This window comes from Chlamydotis macqueenii, chromosome 4, assembly GCF_036417535.1.
Source record: "Chlamydotis macqueenii isolate bChlMac1 chromosome 4, bChlMac1.mat, whole genome shotgun sequence".
NCBI classification, from domain to species: Eukaryota; Metazoa; Chordata; class Aves; order Otidiformes; family Otididae; genus Chlamydotis; species Chlamydotis macqueenii.
The window spans coordinates 32,183,067-32,204,518 of NC_141559.1; the positions used below are offsets into that span (position 1 = coordinate 32,183,067).

Genomic DNA, 21,452 nt, shown 5'->3' on the forward strand with positions numbered 1-21,452 from the left:
ATAGGTAATTTGGACTGGGTAATAAGACAATTTCTCTTACTTTAGTCTTTCACCCATTTTTGGTTTAGAAAATGAAATTAAATTATATGACACATTACACAGCATAGAATGTCACATTGTGCCATGAGTGATACAGTGCCTATAAAGCACAAACATCACTGCAACTTCAGATGTCCTCATAGAACAAAAATATTCAAAAAAATGTAGTTAAATAAAGTTGGGGGGAGGGAAGGTTCAGGGACCAAGTTGGTGTCCTCAGTTTGGGACCCGATTACTGACTCAAATACCTGGTGAGCCTCTATGAACTTTGCTGTTAGAGGAGAATCAGTCATTTCCTCTACTTGTGGCACAAGGCATTCTTAAAATACATACGGCAGGAAGTGGTAACACATCTCTACAAGTGAGCAAATTTCATTGTATTAAAAAAAAAGTGTAAAAAGTGGATCTTCAAAGATTTCTGACTCCTTATTTCCCTACTTTCTATGAAATTCAAGAGGGTTTACTAATTACTTATCTATTCATTCCTCACATCTACTTTAACAGTAACATTATTAAACACACACAGTATTGTTTAAGATCACCTTCTAGAACTTCAGGGAATGATAGTGGCTTACAGAGGAGAAAAAAAAAATGAATTAGCCAATATTGGACTAGCAATGCCAGCCAAACGGTCCCATTTATTATACCTATGGTGACTTTTGCGTGACAAATCAATATAGTTATTTAACAATCATCTAGTTTATCCTTTTGCCACAGTCCCAGATGGGAAAGTATGAAACCTACAGACAAGCACCTTTTTACCCATCTTGTTGACCTAAAGTCTGTAGCTCGGCTGTGTGTAAATTGTGGTGGAGGAAAACATTTTTTCTGCTGTACATGTGTAAAGAGATCGGTCCCCTCGGAGGCTGCCCAAGCCTTCCTGTGAAAGTGGTGTGCTGCCGAGGTACAGCAGTTTGGTCTTTTGGAGCTCCTGAGAACACTGGGTAGCTGTCTGCCTTGGATGCTGGCTTTGCTGCACTTGGTGCCATGGTGGCCAAACCATTCTGTGTGACCTCCGAAGTGAGGGTTTCGTATGAGTCTCTAGTATGCTTGATGACTTCCACGATCTCCTTCTCTTTCAAGAGGTTGCTCAGACACAAATTAGACAGCTGACAGCTCTTGCTTTCATAGACCGTTGCTTGGTTGCCTGATGAATATCTAAAAGGGTCCTCGGTGAGAGTATGTGCTGACTTTCTGTCCCTTGTGCTGAGATTTTGGCTCACCATTCTGTTTGGATATGTAGCCTGGGGAAGCAAAAAAAACCAACAAAAAAAAAGGATTAGTAATAGAACGTACTATGAAAATAGTATAGAGTATATAAAACACTCCTCACTACAGATGTATAGCACATGGGGCTGGCAGATTAAAATGAAAGATGAATTTCAAGTGCTGGTAAAACTCCCAAAGCACTGCTAGCATAAAATAGAAGTATTTTTCCTTCATATTTAACAGAACAAATATTGAAAAACACTTATTATAGATAATGATTTGGGCATTTTCTTTACAAAAATAGTTTAAATAAAAGGAGATTTTTTTTTCAGAACATAATAATTGGATAAAAAGGTTCCACGAATTATAAACAGATTTGCAAAAGCACTTCACATGATGAAACAACAAGAATTTTGATTGCATGGAGTCCAACTCTTAATACTCTCAAATACTTACAAAATGTAAAGAACATCTTTTGTGAATATCTTCATGCCTCAGCTAAGCTCAGAACATGCTCAGTTTTCATTCCTGCTTGAATCTAGGTGTTTTGTTGTGTACTTACAGTCAAATACACGCCAAAATGCTCTGCCAGAGCAGAGTAATAATTTTATTTCATCTGCCTGAAAATAACACAATGTAAGAAGGATTCCAACATGTTAGCAACTTTTGATGCTGTGTGAGCTTGCGTGCATTCGTATTTGTTTCATTAAGGGGAATTTTTCTGTACGTGGCAAGCCAGATCACTGCATATTTTCACTGTGCACTTAGAGTGATGCTTCATTTTGCCCTCCATAGAACATCTGGCTGGGGAGGAGATGATGGGGCTGTGGGACCTTCTCTCATGAACTTAAAAAAATATGCTCTTAGTGTATAAAGTAAAATAAAGTGTTGAGGGGAAAATGCTAACGTAGTCAAAGCAGGATTCTGCCTGTTCCATGACTGTACTGGGTAGCTTCTAGAGGTGATGCCCAGGAACTCAGCTTACAGGGAGATGTGCTTGTGGCTGAGGTATAGCACTGGCCAAGATATGAATGTTCAGAAGTCTGGTCCTTAGAGGAACTTGAGCTTTGAGCTTACATGGCTTTGTAAGAAAGCTTCATCTCTTTACATGTCGTTGCAAAACATATATGACACCAATTTGCCCAACAAGAACTAAATACCTGAAAGCTGTATGTAACTTTCAAAAGTTGTTGATGTAACCTACTTAAACTCTACTGTCCTTTGTAATCGAATATTGTTGTGCAAACAATTGCTGTGCAAAAAAAAAAGCAGAGTGGGTGTGTGTGTTTCATTAACTTCTCCAGATACATATCCAGATACAATGTTTCAAGGAAATCTTTAACTTACACTGCAATTACTGCACGTCTGATTTTTTTTTTTTTTCCTTTTTGAACTAGTCAGGTTACGGTAACTAAGCTGCAGTCATGTGAAGAAGGATTCTAATAATAGCATCAATTGTACTTTATTTTAAAAGTTATTTTGGAATACACATTTGGCTTTGTTTTATCCCTGTGACACTTTCCCTGGTACTGGTCAAAGCACGTAGTTCTGACTTTCGTTTGCAACAAAAGTCCAATTTTACTCCATATATGTCTTCCGCAACAGAACTCTGAAAGGACATAGTAGCAGCTTCTTGACATTCACATTGCTATACAGGCTTTGACGTCGCAGAACAAAACTGAGAAAATAAGAAATACTCCCAAGCTTTACAACAATACTTTGCTAAAAATATTTCATGATGTTTCCATGATTCCATAGGAAACTTTGTATATATTGTTTCAGGAAAATCTGTATCACCTCACACGCATTTTTATTTTGGGCAACACAGAAGAATGATACAGTCAACGTTCACAGCTTACATAATCTTCTTAGCGTGGGCAGGCTAATGGTCATGCTTCTATGCAGATTCATATGCAGGTTTGGATACAAGTATTGCAGTGTATTTTAGGCATCAGAGATAGTATTACAAATTATTCATACCAGCATAACATTTTTCCCACTCAACTCAGTACTGCGTTGCACCCAGACTCATAAATGGGAGTAGAACACTTCTGGAAAACATCACTTAAGATTTCACACCTATAGCACATAGATGTTGAGCTGAAATTAAATTTAATTCCTAGGGAATCATTCTTGGGGAGACTCGTCTGTAAGTTCAATTACTTTTTGAAAAAAAAATTATTTCTAGGTCAGTAAATAAAATCTTCCTACTGGGACAAGAGACACAAAATCAATGTCCTGTCAAAAATCCCTGCATTTGTGTCAGGGCAATGTTTCTGGAGCTACCATATGTTACCCTATGCCCTTTGACAACCTAAAGATTGATACCATAGAATTGAGAAGTTGTTCATGATGAAACATCTAGTCTATTTTACACTTCTGGTTAGCATCAGCTTACCCCTGTGCTGTTCCTGACATGATTTTTTTTAACTAGCTGTTAAGGACCTTCATCGATGTAATCTCTACAGCCTCCTCAGCTAACCTTTTCCACTACATTACCTTTACTTTTAGGAAAGATCTTCCTACTGTCTAAACTGAATCTTTCTGGCTGCAGGTTTATTCCTTCTGTGTCCCTCTACCATGGAAATGAAGAAAGAATTGCTGTTTGATCTCTGAATAGCTGTTTATGTCTTTGAAGTATGCTGTCAAGTTTTCTCATAGGACTCATCTTCTAGACTCTGAGACATTCATACTTGTCTTCTCTATAGATTCTCTGAAGTAATTCCACATTTTTCCTTGAAGTAGATCGCCCAAGAGTACAGTACTTAAGGTAATCCCCTACCACTATCAAGCAGAAGAAGTATTATTAATCCTATGAAGGACTTCTGCATCTCCTTTTTTAAAAAAAATAATTCCAGGATGAGGTTACTAATTTTATTTTTCAACAGCATGAAATTGTTCACTCATGTTCACCTGGGTGTCCACAACAGTTCCAAGATTTTTTCTACGAACTTATTACTAAGTTGTTCAGCTGATTATTGTCACATAAATCTAATTCCTCATTTGCCTCTGTTGAATTTAATTCAACAGAATTCCTCATTTTTTCTCTGATCCTTTATCTAATGTATCATGATCATTCTCAATTCCAGTTTTATCCACTAGTATGTTTTCCATCCTGCCCAACTTCACGTAAGTTGTAAATTTAATAATAATATTCCCTAGTCCATTATCCAGGTAGGAAATGAATAGTATCAAATACTACAAAACTCTACTTACTGTAGCCTTCTGTTTTAACATTGGGCCCTTGGTAAGTAATTTCCAAGGGCAGTTTTCCAATTTACTCTATATTTGTTTTATTTAGTCTGCAGAGTATGTTTATAAAACAGCATCAAAAGTCTTACTAAAAGCAAGAAATTTGATATCTACAGCTTTTCTTCGAGCCAGAAGGCCTGTTACTATGCTGGTGAATAAAATTAGATTGGTTTGGCAATTAATTTGATTTGTAATCCATGTTGGCTCTTGTTCATCTCGTTTTCTTCTCTGTGCATATAAATAGTTTGTTTGATTATCTACCTCAACTTTTTGTCCGAGAATTGAAGTTAAACTAATGGAAAACATTACAATATATTTAAGATGAATCATAACCTCCCCCCAACACTGACAAAAATAGACACTGATCCTGTACTCTGATCAGTATATATTTGTTTTAATGAAAATGCCTCAGAGCTTTTCATGGTGTTATACATTGCTCAATAAAAGGTCTAGGAATTAGGAACTGTTTCTCTTCCTAGAGCTGCTACCGAAGTGCCAGCAAAAGCATAAAATTTATCTGTTTAATCAGCAGCTACTCTTGTTCTTGTCTTCATTCAGTGAGATTACTCAGTCATAAGCAGCATGACATGTGAATAATCGGAGTGTAAGCATGTTGCTGTGGACGTTTGTAGCCTTGGATACAGAGGTCACTTCCAGTGAGAAGTATGACCATTGCTGGAGGCCTTGGATACAAGTTGTCTTGTAGTGTTAAGAATGGCTTAGCAGTTACTTTCGTTTCTTGAAATAGAACAAAAAAAAAAAAAAAAAAAAGAACTTGTAGGGACAAAATTCTTATGACAGGAGTTACACCAACAAGGTAGGTTTTAAAGCAAATACGGAAGAATCAACTGGTGTCAAAAATGAGGAGCGCAGAAGCATGTTCAAAAACAGGCCTACTGTTGAAACCGAGTGCCAGTAAAAGGTACAAGGCATGATTACATTATTGTTATTTCAACTTATTTTGGTTAAATGCTCTGTTTTGAATGACTGGCACTATGGTGTTTCTTTCCTCTTCCTTATCAAGGTTATATTTCACATGAAATATTTTAATTTTAGAGAATACATGCTGGGTTTGTAAGTATCCAAAATATTTGCTCTGGTTGTTGGCCAATATGTGCATATGTATAAATAAATATTTAATAATATACATGTGGTGAGGGAAGGTCTTCGTTTTTGTGAAGCTGTAACTTGCTAAAATTGCCCCCTACTCAATAATTAAACAAATACCAGGTAGTGACAAATTAAGAGCTAATTTACCTAAATTTTAAAACATCAATAGAAATTTAGAATATGCCATCAGTATTCTAAGACATTGGTTTGACCCTGTCTCCAACAATAAGACACAGGTGGTTAACAAGGAAAGACAGACTCATTCTATCAGATGCATTGTTAGTCATGGAATGAACAGAGATTTTAATAGAAACATTGCCAAAAAGCAATAGTATCATTGTTATCTATGACAAATTACTTAAGAACAGTTTCTAATCAGGAAAAGAGAAAAGAGTGGTCAGATAGGAGTCAAAATCAACAAGAAATCCTCTCCACCACCCCGAATGACATTATTAATCCCCAAAAATACTGTAAACAAAAAATTCAATGCTGCTTTGAATTTCATGCAAATTATTCTTTGCTATAATTCAAACATTTTTATAAAAATCACAACATACAGATTTGAAAATGTATGTTGTTGTTCATTTGCTGAATTCAGGTAGCTTAGCTTGAAAGCATATAGTCCAACTGAGTTTTCTTGCTGGGCCATTTTACAGTTACTTAGACTCCTCATGATCTGGTTAGAATAAGAAAAAATACCCAGAATGAAATCCAGAAAAGTAAAAACCACACATGCAGCATCAGTAAGAAGAATACTTTGAACAAACTTGAACTTTTAATTTTAACCTATTTCTCCTTATCTTCCTGTAAATGTTTCACACAAATTTTCTGCTGTGGACTTTCAGGTACCAACTGCATTCTATTAGCGTTAGACAGGAGCGAGCAAAGCCACAATCCCACTGCATCTGTTTGCCAATTTGAAGGCTGAGTCCTTGTCCAAAGCTGAAGGTGGCTTCACGCCAGTTGTGTTCCAGCCCAGCCTAGAGCAGATGCAGGGCTGCTGTAAACTGCTGCGTGGCAGTGCTCCAAGGAGCCGATCTGCCAGCTGGTAACTGCTGAAGCAAAAAATCCATTCATCTCTTTCCCTTTTATTTTTCAGTAGCTCAGCTAGAACCAACAACTTCTCTACCCTAGAAATCCCTCGATGCCACCCCACAGTCTGCCTAACTGTGGACCCAGGAAACGGGCTGCAATTAGGATGAAATGTGGCTCTGAAATGTCTTTCAAAAGTAGCCCATTTTAAATATATGGAGAGAGGGGAAAAAAAAAAGCGCTTCCTTTTGTTTCAAACAAGTCTAAAAGTTTAAGAAAACATCTGGATTTGAATTTCCTGATCAGATTAAACAAAAAAAAATTGCACACTTTCTTGCTTGAATCTATTTATCAAAAAGAAAGATTTCTACTAAAATCTGATTGGCTGTAAAATTTTGATAGGTTGTACCATGTTCACCAGCGTTTTAAAGTACATGAATATGAGAAAATCTAAATATTTTAGGTTTGATTATTCTACACTGGTGCTAAATACATTAAGATTTAATAAAAATATGAACTTAATATTCTTAAAATATTTTTCCATAAATTATTTTGAGTGTTCCTCTTTGCAATTCTCATCCTGGTAACTTTTTCTTATATCAAGAAAAAATCCAAACCCCCTCAATGACCCACTTTGAAGTAATGAAAACTGACTACTTTTACAGAAAGCTTCAGAATGGGACATGTTATTAAAAAACCTGCTACAGCCATTCATCACTTTCCATTTTCAAACTTAATGAGTGAAATACAACAAGAGTTAATGACAAGACATTACTGCTACAGACATTAAAAATTTTTTATTGTTTCTGACTATCTTGTGATAAAGGACTGATATAAAATGACAGAAAAATACATGAATTACAAAAATACCCAAAAAGGACACAGATTTTTAAGATGCCTGTGCCCAAAGGCATCGGGGAGTCTTAGATGCCTATAATGTAATTCTTCCAAGAGGAGCAACTTTCTTAAATACATCATTCTGACAGCAGGCATAGAGAATAAAACCAAACAAAATACCCTCTTAACCAGTGTACCCAGTGCATCCTGCCAACCAACCAACAACAGTGCATTTGAAGAACAAGGTTTTATGACCCCAAAGGGTTTTTGCTTTCAGAGGTGTTAACAAAAGCACATTCTAGAGAGAGTAATTATTCTGACAGGAACCTGAAGAGATCCTGGATTACCTCAAGTTTTCTACCACTTAATTATTTTGTGTTTGCAGGTACACAAAGAATGTAAAATGTGTCCTCCAATGTAATATTAACTATACAGCCCAGCAAAGCTCACTTGCGCCTTCTCAGGTCTCAGCTGGACTGCAGCACCTTCTGCAGAACTGCCTCCATTTTCAGTCTAGACCAGAATTCATAAAATATAAAGCAATATAAACAAGTCCAGAAACAAAACAAGTTTCTAAAGTTGTATATTTCTTTGACGGATGGAAAGGACGAAGCCCTGCATCATGCTTTTGAATTTATATTCCTTCAGAAGCCTTTCACAGTTCTGATAGTTTATATAAGTGCAGATCTAGTTTACCAAAACACAGGTTAACTCAGTAATTTGGTATGCCACATCCGTCACTATGTCAGCTCTTTAATTTCTACATTTCCTCACTTTTGTGCTTACCAGCTTCCAGCCTAGATATGATCCAATGCAAAATGTAATTTAGCTGCAGCAGGTAATTGTTCTTCATTCAGGTCTCTTAAAAAGCACTCACTCCTATTGATTTCAGTAGCACCTGGACCATTAGAGTAGCTTTTAAAACCCAGATCTGCACCCATTGATCAACGGATGCTGCCTTCTGGCAACACGTGACACATGAAAGAAATAGATCCCAGTGTATCAAAAATAAGGCATTGACTAGTACCAACAGGTTATGGGCAAGAACCAGCTGCTGATCAATTTACAAGCTCTGCTGTCATCCGTTACAAAAATGAATGCAGTCAACATAAATCAGAAACATTTCGCTTTGTGCCTTTCAAACATCTTCATCTACTTACTGAAAGCAAATTTTATTACAGGCTAAAACACATGCCTCTTCCTACAATGCCCTTTTAACCAACAGGCTGTTTGAATACAAGTGAACTATGGTGGTGAGCTGATCTCCTAAAAGAATTTTCTGGTATTGATGATACAATGCAACAAGTAATCCACAAAGGGCTGGAATAAGATATTAATCTTTTCAGCATAGGATTATCCTTGAAAATATTCATTTATATGAGTAATAATGCACAGCTAAGGCAATAAGGTGTAAAAAATTGTAATGCTGGCTTATGAAGAAGGAAAAAACCATTAATCTCAGTAACTTTCAGTGAATCACTACTCTGCATTTTCAATACTGCATTACTAGGGTTAACTGGAAGATTTTTCTCATTAGTAAAGCTAATAGGAAATTTTACATTTTACATCTGTTTAACATGCCTCCCAAATTAAACATCTGGAATTCTGGAGCTGTTCGCCACTGTTAGTAATATTCTTCCAAAACACTACAAAATTCATTTAGATTATACTGAATACCTCTTGTCATACCTTATGGCTTATAGTAAATAACTATAAAAATACTAATGAAAATGAAAAGCTATGAAATAGTGTGGATCTTTCAATTATATGACTACCGAACAGTAGGACATACTATGTGAGATAACAAATCTTACATAGTACACAGTTTATATCTAAGACTTCCCCAAGGAAGTCAATCCAGAAAAGGTAATTTTTAACAGATGGAGTTTTCTTATTTCAGACTTGAGGACAAAATCGTGAGAAAGATGCAATGGACTTTTACCCTCATTTAAAAAATTTGTTTAATCCCTAATCTTGGAAACATCTTGTGTTTAGCAAAGACTAGCTCCCCCATCTCCAGCTCATAACACCTCTGTCCCTCTTGATGCCTTTGGCATCTTTTTTTACTGATCTCCTACCCACTCAGCTTCTTTGGGTAGCCACAGCTATTGCAGCCAATGAGGAGGAAAATACCTTTATTAAGTTCTTGTTATACACAGGCTCCACCTCTGATTACAGGCAGTAGAGTTTACAATAAGGTGCTCACGTCAGACTTGCTCATGGACCTTCTAGGCTCCATTCAAGAGAACTGGATAGGTCCCATGTTCACCCACCACTCTGGGCCTCTCCATCTCGGTGCAATCAAAAATTAAGGGCCACTTGTGCCATGCTTTTAGCTACAATCATACAGAAAGTCACAGGTGTCTACACTCGAGGTCCTCTTTTGCATAACTGATGCAAAATGAACTGATAGAAAATGAAGACGTGGATTCATGGGAACACCAGGGTCACTTCGTAAGACCACAGTTTGTGCAGTGTGAGCAGTGAAGTATGACACAAAGGTCCTGAGGAAACATTACATGAGCTTGCTCTGGAATTACAAGCAGGAAAACTGCACAAGTGCTAATTAGCCCTTCTGAAAGAGCATGCTACTCAGCTGACATTTATTGCTATGCTAACACAGGTTTGCAAGCCATACTAGTATTTCTGTACAGCGTTTGATGTGCCATGTAGACACAATAAGTTGTTCAAAGATCTCTGCCTTGTGTCTAATCTATTTCTTTGATGACCAGCTGCCTGAAAGCTGTGAAGTCCATTTCTAGCCTCAGGTCTGACATCTGGTCACAAAAACCTGATTATCGTATCTGTAGATCATCTGAATTAAAATTGACTTGTAGGTGGCAATTACCTTTGACAATTATCTTCTATTATACACATGTTTAGCTTTTACCAAGATTCTATTTATACAGTTATTGGTTTTCCTACTTTTATATCACCTAACATGATTTCCTATAGTACCAGAAATTCCATATGTAAAAGGAATTTTTCATGATTATGTATTCAGTGAGGCAAGACACCAGGTTACAGTTGTCTTAGGAGCAGTAGTCTCAAACAGATTTAAATATGAAATGTTCAATTGTCTATATACTATGGAGCTCTATATCTGAAACATACTCTTAGGAAAAGAAAGAAAAAATACACTGAATGCATTAATTGCTTATAAATTCTCATTTAAAAAGTGGAGAATTGCGTTAGACATTATGCTTACAGATGTATCCCTGTTATGTTTAGGATAAGAATCTTAAATACTTTTGCTTTATCAACTGGATGTAGAGGAACTCAAATCTATTGTGTCTCTGTTTATTTTTATTATCTATTTTTATTATCTTACTTTCTGTAAAGAAAATAATCATACATACTTATCTTTAAGTTCAGGACTTTTTGTCTCACATCCAATTAGTGAATGTCATATATCAAATTTCTAATGAACATATGCCTTCTAAAAAAGGCACTGCTTGATCTTTCATAAAAAAACACTCAAAACCCCAGACAAATTGTACTTAGCCAACACTCACCTTTTTACATTACATTCTTTAACAACAATAAAAACCACTTCAATTAAACTGAGTATCATAAATTAGCATCCTTAGTTTTGAAAGCAAGAGAGCCTGAACTTATAAGAACAGCAGGGGAAATTGCATACATTGGCTTCTGTCATGTTAATCAGTGACACTATCCCTCAGCTCAATATATAGTCTGCAAAGCAGAAATCAAAGGACTAACAAATTTTCTCCTTATGACAAGATAAGAAATCCTAATTGCCCTTTAATTGACTTGACTTTTTATTTTTATGACAAAATTACTTAGACCAAGACATTCCTGAAGAGAAAAATAAAATATTATTTTTAGTTTTATATATATATATTTAAGGACACTTGTTTTAGGAATGAAAAATCACACAGTAGCTAGATTTGTTTTATCCATAATGTATATTTCCATAACTAAGCTTTTCTGTGGCTAAAAATAAATAACATAGAATCACAGAATGGTTAGGGTTGGAAGGCACCCTTGAAGGCCATCTAGTCCAACCCCCCTGCAAGCAGCACGGACATTTTCAGCTAGATCAGGTTGCTCTCAGCCCAGGCACAGACCTACAATCAATCCCCAGCCTTAACTGGTCAGGTTCAGTGTGTTCAACAACATGCAGAAATAGTTTCGACTCCTATGACAGGACGAAGCATTACTGCTCCAGGAACATACTGACTCCCTGCCTGTAGGATTCAGTCAGAAAAAAAAAAAACTGTATGAACTTTGCACTATAGGATGTTGTTCAGTAAATCAGATTTTATCTGTAATAGAAAAATTTATCTTAAAATATTTTCTTCAAAGATCTTACTATGTATGACAGCTATAAATCTATGCTGAGCGAATCATTCCATGTCTAGGGTTTTTTAGGTATTAGAAAATTTAGAAATAGGGAAAGAACAAATTGGATTGTCTTGGAGCAGGGAATAATTCAGCACAAGGAATTAAAACCCAGAGACCACAGCTAAAAATAACTTACTTTTTTTTTTTCTTTTAAATCAACTGACGCAAGAACGTATTTGAATTTATGGAATCGGTGTGTATAAATTCTGTTCTCTAATCTCCATCTGTCAATATCAAATATATTTACAGTAAGAAAATCTTGTCAGGGAGAGGAAGGGTCTCACAGCCAAGAAGTAGAAGTAATTGTAGAGGAAACGTGAACACACAACTGATTTATATGAGAGAGACGGCTGTAACAAAACAGTTAGTGTCTGAAGTTGAACGACATAATTTCTGTCATGTTCTTAAAAGAATCCAGAAACCTATCTCCTATAATTCCAAAATTGTGTATGGTTGGTGGTGATAGAAAATTTCTCTTCAGTTTCATATAGGTAAGATAGCCTAGTGGATAAATACAGAAAATAACCTCTTTCTGCCTGCACCAGTGGATTACATGAAATATGAAAAATATTTCATAGCATTTTCACTGTACTTCTATAAGGGTTCATTCAGTTCAGATGTCTTTAAAACAGCTAATGTAGCATGGTGTTCGTTACAAGATATACTACTTAGTGTTCAGGGAAGTCAGCTCTAACAAGGTAAAACTATTTCATATATTTCATGTATTTTAAAGCCAGCAAAACCCGTTATAATCATCTTGTCTGACCTTCTCTGCAGTAGAAGCCACAGATTTATTTTATTGAAATCATGTAATCCAAAAAAAGGGAGTAGAAATAAAGCATAACTTTAAGGGCTTAAAGTAATGAAAAATGTGTTTTATTTCTTCATAATCCACTAAGATTTTTTTATAACATTGCAATCCAGATCCTTACTGGAAATACTCCTACATTCTGGTAACAAATCCTAAATTAATATTTGAATAAAAGAAAATAAGCAATATCTGCTGGCAAAACTGCTGCTAAAATACACCAGGAGATGAAGTGTCTCTAAAGAACAGAGGGGACTAGTATCTAAGACATTTAGGTACAGGCAATTCTCGGAGGAAGTGCTGGTTGGGTTTGGAGTTACCCATGTGGAAAAAGTTTTGGTCATGTATCATATGTATGATTTGAAGGTCCTGTTCTCTTTTGTAAATATATACAGGACGCATGACCATGAAGAACCCACTACAACTTGCAAAATGACAAAGAACCTACACTTCACAAAAACCTTGTAGTACCAAGATCATGTTGCCTGGAAAAATAACCTTCTTTTCTGTCTTACTTTCCTAGAAACATGCAAACAACTAATGTAGCTATTTCAAAATATTCAGCATATCAGCTCCTTATTTCCTTCAGCAAAACTACATAACACAAACTTAGTAAGGAAAAACAAACAAAAAGAAGCAAAAACATAAATAAGCACCTACTGAAATGTCTTAGTTTGTCTTTCCTTCTAAAAGAACCAACATCAAAAATTCTGGCAAAACCACTGAAATACCTTTATTGGTTTCTGCTTCTCTATTGATTTGCCTAGCATAAGGAAGATTAGCAAGACTTTATTTCACATTATACCTCCAACTTTCTGTAATAATGCGCATAAGGAGGCATTTACCTGCTGTCTGTTGCAGCATACGCTTTCTCTTTAAATGTAAAAGTTTACATTTTCTTTTCTTTACAGCCCATACTGTGGGTCTCTTACTTGAAAAAAGTATTGGAAATTATTTGCTCACTTGGGTTTCTAGGACCTTCAGCTGTAAATTAATGTAGTATTGCTGACTTACCAGTTGCTGCATAATAGCTGCTAAAGTGGTTGAGAGTTTTAGGCTTCTTGTGTCATAAACATCAGCTCAACTCTTAACCTCTGCTGTTTGCCAACTTATTTCATTAAATACCATGTTAATAGAACTCCTAAATTCTGAAACGTTTAACTGAAATCATGGTCTTCATTCACTAGCAAAACTACTACTGGCTTTATTGCACTGTCTTGAGCAGGAATGAACTTAAGCATGTCCTCAAGGCTATTTACTACTATATAAATTAGAGATCAGTATGTTTTTGTCTTGTCTGAGCACCACATGCTGTCGTGATGGCAGCCTTTTATCCCTCCTGCCAAATAAAGGGTATAAATTACTTTAAGTAACTCAAAACCAAAATAATTTGTTCAAATACACCGTTTTGCAAAAAGAAGGCTTTTTAATACATGTTAAGAAAAAAAAAAGAAGAAAAAATATTTATTCTAATTAGCAGTCTTCAAAGATTAATATCTGTTTGGTTAGAGCTGTATATCAAAGACACATTTTAGAAATACAAGGTATTCCCCAGGGACCAATACTGAGTCCAGTCCTGTTTAACGTCCTTCTTAACTATCTGGAATATGAGGCAGAATGCATCCTCAGCAAGTCTGCATAGGACCATGAAACTGGGAGGGGTGCCTGATATGCCAGAGGGTCATGCTGCCATCCAGAGGGATCTCAACAGGCTGGAGAAATGGGCCAACTGGAACCTCATGAAGTTCAACAAGGAGAATTGCAAAGGCCTGCACATGAGGAAGAACAACCTTATGCACCAGTACATGACTGGCTGGAAAGCAGTTTGGCAGAAAAGGACCTGGGGGTCCTGGTGGACACTAGGTTGAACATGAGCCAGGATTGTGCCCTTGCAGCAAACAAAGCAAATTGTATCCTTGCCTGCATTAGACAAAGTGTTGCCAGCAGGATGAGGAAGGTGATCCTTCCTCTTTATTCAGTGCTGGTGAGGTTGCACTTGAAGACCTGGGTCCTGTTCTGGGGTCCTCAGTACAAGTGAGATATGGACATACCAGAGAGAGTTCAACGAAGAGCCACAAGGACGATTAAGGCACTGGAGCATCTCTTCTGTAAGGAAAGGCTGAAAGCTGTGGCTGTTCAGCTTGAAAAAGAAGGCCCAGGGGGATTTCACTGATGTGTATAAATACCTGAGGGAAAGTGCAAAGAGGATGGAGCCAGGCTCTTTTCAGTGGGGCCTAGTGACAGGACAAGAGGCAATGGGCACAAACTGAAACACAGGAGTCCCCTCTGAACAGCAGGAAACACTTTTTTACTGTGAGAGTGACTAAGCACTGGCACAGGTTGACCACAGAGGTTTTGGAGTCTCTATCCTTTGAAAAAGCCATCAAAAGCTCTCTGGACATGTTTCTGGGCAACTGGCTCTAGGTGGCCCTGCATGAGCACAGGGTTTGGACAAAAAGACCTGCCAACCTCAACCACTCCGTGGTTCTGTGAAGGTATTAGCTAGTCTGAGATCAAATTAAATGCACAAGTGAGAAGCAAAAGTCTGGACAGGATGGGGTCTCGGAAGTTGCATACACATAAAGCCTGCAGCTCACTTTCTATATTCTCTTCTTATTTACACACTATCACCAGGGCTGAAGACCTGAAGTCTGTTGACTCAGTGCATTAGTCCTAAATAAGACCAGAAAAGCTTACAACTAAGTCTGGCAAGGAACACAAATTTTTCCAGAAGGTGAGTCCTTTGACCAGCTTAAGCCTTTGCTTACAGCCATGGCACTCCAGCAACAAGTAGCTCTCAAACCATTCTCAAGAGGAGAGATCTCTGACCTGACCATGAGACTTTTTACTGTAAGCTCAAATCCTCATGAAGCCGAAACTCCTCCATTTTATAGCGCTACTGGTGTTGCAAATCTTCTTAGAGTTTTCCCCCATCAGCCAAACCAGCACTGTTTTAAAACCATCATTTATCTATAAAGGATCCATAGCAGCCTTCCAATACCTAAAGGGAGCCTACAAGAAAGACAGGGAAAAACTCTTCAGGGCCTGTTGCAATAGGACGAGGGGTAACAGTTTTAAAATAGAGGGAGGTAGATTCAGATTAGATATTAGGAAAAATGTTTTTACAATAAGGGTGGTAGAACACTGGAACAGGTTGCCCAGAGAGGTGGTGGATGCCCCATCCCTGGAAACATTGAAGGCCAGGTTGGACAGGGTTCTGGCAACCTGATCTGGTTGAGGATGTCCCTGTTCCTTGCAGCAGGATTGGACTAGATGACCTTTAAAGGTCCCTTTCAACCCAAACCATTCTATGATTCTATAAATGTAACCACAGGCAAAGAATCTGCCTATTGGTTGAGAGGCTCCAATACTTAAATTGGCTAAACATTTAGCCAATGTGGCTAAAAAGGCAGCATGTTTAAAACTCCCCAAAGCCCTAGAAGCAGGATAACAAAAATTGGCACATAGACAACAAAGCTGTCTAAGGCAAGATACCAGACACTCCAATTCACTGTACACGGCAAGATAAAAGACAGGTGATATTTGAAATTCATGAAGGAGGACAATGTGCGTACACACAGTCACACACACCCTGGGGATTGATAAAAGATAGCCTCACATTTGACTGACATCCACCAACTTATAAAAAGCCTACAAAGCACAAACAAACAACTCCCCAGAATATCCCAACAGCACATCCGAAGTAGGCTACGCAGGCTGTGCTTACAATGCATCCTAGGTGATCATTATTTAGGAGGGGATATCTTAAAAGCTACTCATCTCATTCCTGCATTTCTGCCTCTCAGTCACTAGCAAACCTTTCCCCTCACTTTCATAAACCTTGCAGGAAATAGGGAATACTGTTATAATTCAGGGCACAAATCCACTCTGCTGCCTCCAGGTGTCCAGCTAGTGCACATCATCTGCCATTCAGGCTCAGACACAATCTCTGTTGGAAGATGCTTAGGCACTAGTTTGGCAGTTCTTTGCTCTGGTGCCAAAGCAAAAACCTTCCTCAGCTGTAGAAACAGAGATTAAGCAGGGTGTCCCAGAGTAAAAACAAGTACACTGAAGCCATTCATGCCTATGCTGCTAAATGTGCTCAAAAAACACCCTTGTTTCATTAGGAATATCAAGCAGAAATTTTGAAAACCCCACTTCACAAACATTTCCATATCAACCATGAGTAAAAATGATGAATCAATTGTTTCTGGGGGACTGGAGCACAACAGAGCATACTTGTCCTAACATATATCTAATTTCCTGCTGCCAGGATAGTCCCAAGATTACATTTCCCTGCAGCCGGCTCAGCAATTGCATGCAGAGCCACTAGCAGTCTCAGAAAGACCGGCAAACAGTAGGACACCCACCAACTGCTACCCGCCACATGTAATAAGAAGCACAAAGCCACTCCGTCAGGGCAGTCTCAACAGTTCACCTCCCCAGGCCAAACAGGTTAACAGCTGACATGTGGCTTTTCATGTAGGAATAATTACACACTTCTCAGCAGACACTGCTGATGTGCTGCCTGTGTAGCAGTAGGGAAGGAAATAAAATGCAGAAGCTCTGCACCAAATCTGATTACCCCAAACCTGCAACACAGTCTTTTTTTTTTTTTTTTTTTTTTTTTACCACAAGCAGTTGTTTCTTAGTGCACAGCAAGTTGCTGCTTTGAGAAAATTCAGGATCAAGCAGCATCTCTGTTTCATCTTCTTCTTCCTTGTCCTTCTCTTTTTCCACTTGCTCCTTTTCCCGGAGGTGCATCTACAAGGAAGAGGAACTTAACAGCAGTGACTTCTATGCCAAAAATCGATTTGTCAAACAGTCACAGCAACAGTATGTCAAATAACACCAACAGAAAGCGTTGACTGTGCTTCACTGCAGGTTGCAGTGCAGAGAACTGATCCTGCCCTGAGCTCCAAAGAATTTGAACGCTGGTGCCAGAAGAGGAGGAGATTATCAAAGTGGGAGTCATAACTTTCCTGCAAGCTTGACCTGTCACGTGGCGCTCTGTGATTCCCTTTCCATGAACTGCCTTGGAATGGGAAACACTGGCTGCTTGAAATCCTGTCACAAGACGCAGTGATACATGGAGAAAATCGCGTTGCAAAAAAAGCCCTGACTGACTCCTTTGCAAACTGGTTTTGAATTGAAATGGGGATCTTAACTTTTCAGACTGCTTCCCTTTAAATGCAGAAAAGCGCGTGTTAGAAAATAAATAGGAAGCAGCTGTGATGTGGAAAGAAAAACACTCTCTTTTTCGTACCTGAAGCTGAATGCTGAAAGTGTACACGAATACTCAGCTTTATATGGGAATAAAAATACATCACGTGCCCACGCAAAAATGAAATTGCTTTTAAGCAGCAGCAATGTAGGTTCTCCTTTCTCTGCAGAAATTATTTAATTGAAAAATAGACCACATTTAACACCTTCATTTCAAGATGGAGCAGCATTCCTTTAAAATCCTAATAGTGGATTTAAGAAAATTTATGCTGTAAGTTCCACACACATCGTTACAGGAATCTGTAACAAGAATGTCTCATTATAAGTTCTCATTAAACCACGTCCTCCTGAAAGCTCTGATAAGGACATCTAATATTTTCTATTTTTTTTAACCTTATAGCATTCACTAAGCTTTATTTTAATAAGATCTCACAATATCACCTTAAAATAAGATCAAGTAGACTCGTACATCCACATAAAGGAAAACAAAATTTAAAATTATACCTACAGTACAAACATAGACATTTTTCTCTTTCTATGTTTAGTATATATTTACACAGAAAAAATATTGATTGTTATTTACGATCCCATTTAGTGACAATATTTCTACTTCCTTCTGTACAGCTTTTGATATTAAAAAAATTCAAATAATGTTGCCTATAATAAATCTCACAAATGCAAAGAAAAGAACTCACACAGATACCAAAAAGTATAAAGGAAAAGGAGAAAAAAATCTACTGCAAATAACAAATTCCTCACCCACAAGAAGTGTAAGAACAGGTCAGGTCAGATTAAATACACATGTATGCATGCACACACTTGGGACTGTGTCTATGGCCTCATCGAAATATAGATGTCCCAATATGAAACCTATGGATTGCGCAGGTAATAGTCCCATAATGTTGCTAGAAATTTTGACATGATGTAATGGCTGAATTTGACCATTTTTGATTCATATAGCCAGTGTATACATGAAGTAAAAAGCACACTAAATCTAACTAGTCCACAATGCTGTAAACAACACCTATTATACTTTATTTCATTCTCTTGGGGAAAAAAAATATGGTAATTCGCTAAGCTATTTTCACTTCATTCTTAACATTTATGGTTATTACTAGCAGAAAGCAACAACAGCTTGACTTTTTAGCATGTAAAATGCTAGATCAGAAAAAGACATATAAAAGAAGATGATGTGGTACTCTCCGCCTTTAAATAGGTATTCTTAGTAGACTTTGCTAATTATAGGTTATTTCGAGTCCTTAAAAATTACCAGGGGAAGACAAGGAAATGAGGTATGAGAATAAGATAATTTATAGGGGTGTGGCATTAAAAACACTAATGTCCCGATCTTGCCAATGTTTTGCATGTGAATTATAGCAAATGCACAGTATTCCAAAGCCTTTTCCAGAAATATCTGATATTTAACAGCTGTGCCTCTATTGAGACTGTATATTGCTATGTTTAACTGTCTTTATTGTTTCCTTTTCAAACATGAGGCAACAGGATGTCTACATTGTAGGCAATAACCTCAAGCTCACACTAAAAAGCAGGGTATAGCTTCCACAGAGCATTATTTAAACTTCTGCCCTGGGAGCCTGGGGTTCCCTGCAGAATATTTCTTTTGTGAACAACATTTTTGAAAACATTATTAAATAAAATGGCCACTATTATGGTAGCCAATATGAGGCACAATCCCACACATGCAAAACTTACCCCACTGTGTTAAGTTTTGCACCTTTCTCATCTTTACTGTTTAATTTTGAGTAAATGTTTCCTGCTACTTCAGGAGGCAGGGGTAGCCTCACTCCCAACCATTCCTGCCTGCTGATTCCCTTGTCCTGATATCAGTGTTTTAGTGCCTACCTAGTGAATTAGATAAGGAAGCTAGCATGGCTGAAAATTACATCTTTGAAATCTCTCTATGTGAAAGTTACTTTTCAACCAGAACAGTTCACTGATCAAGCTCACCGTGTGGTTGTACAAATGCTTTTTATTCACACAAGGAAAGCAGCCAGAACAATCAGCCAAAGAGAAAAAGGGAGATCAAGATCTTTTTTTTTTTTTTTTTTTTTTATGAAAGGGCAGCAACGTGGCAAGAGAAAGTGGGTTATGCAAGAAAGTTTGGTGAGGATCCATCACCTTCTCTTCCCACACTCTGCTGCCATACGCACAATAGTTCTGCTTCTACCGTGCTGTGACGCTAGCATACACACCATGGGCACAGGGCCCTGAAGGGAAGGCAAGACTCCTGTAGACAAAGGGGAATTATAAAGCTCTGCGGGGAATGGATCCCACCCATTTCCAGTGCCAGAGCTGTCCCTGTACATAACTATAACCTTTATACTCCTAGTGCAACATCATTACCACCTCCACCCAGTCTGCCTGGCTACTGGATTTGCCATGTTCATCTCTGAGACTTTGGTTCCTGGTTCTCATTTGTCAAGGCATGGAAGCTGCTGCACGTACTGGCTAAACTTCCTCTTTTATGTAACATCAGTGGGAGTTATCAACTTTGGAATTTCACACGGTCACCATCTAACTATTAATTTTGCTGTTAAAGAACTTCCTCACTACTTCACTAAGAAAAAGCCATAAATATCCAGCTATTTTAGGTCCTATTAGGCCATTAAATGAAAGCCATCACCATGGTCAATTTTCTTGTCTTCAAGTAAATAATGACAAATAATAATCAAGCCCTAAAATACACAAACAGCCCTTCATTATTCTTTCTAGTAAGTAAATTATTGATAAACTTATTGCATGGGAACAAACAAATTTGCATGAGGTTTACATGGGTTCTATATAATCTCAACACACTAACTGGTCAATTGACTTCAACTCTGAAATCAGATTTGTTCAAAGACAGATATAGGATATTGTCCTATAGGGTGATTTAAAAAAAAAAAAATTCCCGCAGAAGTGTAACATTATATTTTTCAGGTTTTAAAAAGAAAATGTAAAGATAAAATTTATTACTCAATTTGAGAGATAAAATGATTCAGTAAATGCTGCTATGAAAACCTACTGGTCACAGGAGGATGTAAAACATTCTTATCCATATTACGGAAGTGTCAGTTGCAAGGATGATACCAGGAATAAAGCACTGGAGTGTCTCATCTTTCGGCAGTTTGGCTTTGCTCATTTTTTTTTCATTTTAACTTCTCCACTCATACAACCCCTACTCACTGTTATATGATTATTTCACAAATATTAATACAATTATTCTTATGACACTTATTCTTTGACACTGTCCCGCGTGACATCCTTCTCTCTAAACTAGAGAGACATGGGTTTGATGGACAGACCACTGGGTGGATAAGGAGTTGGCTGGATGGCCGCACTCAGAGAGTGGTGGTCAACGGCTCAATGTCCATGTGGAGACCGGTCACGAGTGGCGTCCCTCAGGGGTCCGTGCTGGGCCCGGCCCTGTTCAACATCTTTGTCGGTGACATGGACAGTGGGATAGAGTGCACCCTCAGCAAGTTCGCCAATGACACCAAGCTGTGTGGTGCCGTCGACACGCTGGAAGGGAGGGATGCCATCCAGAGGGACATTGACAGGCTGGAGAGGTGGG

General features: G+C 37.7%; 1 protein-coding gene across 2 annotated transcripts in view; it reads right to left on the bottom strand.

Moving 5' to 3' along the window:
* Positions 1-797: 797 nt before the first annotated feature.
* CCSER1 (coiled-coil serine rich protein 1) overlaps positions 798-21,452 on the bottom strand; it is a 704,856-nt gene continuing 684,201 nt past the window's right edge. For both annotated transcript variants that reach the window (XM_086746418.1, XM_086746420.1), the window contains one exon: positions 798-1,283. In XM_086746418.1, coding sequence (XP_086602544.1) covers positions 798-1,283 — 486 coding nt within the window. The remainder of the gene's footprint in view (positions 1,284-21,452) is intronic.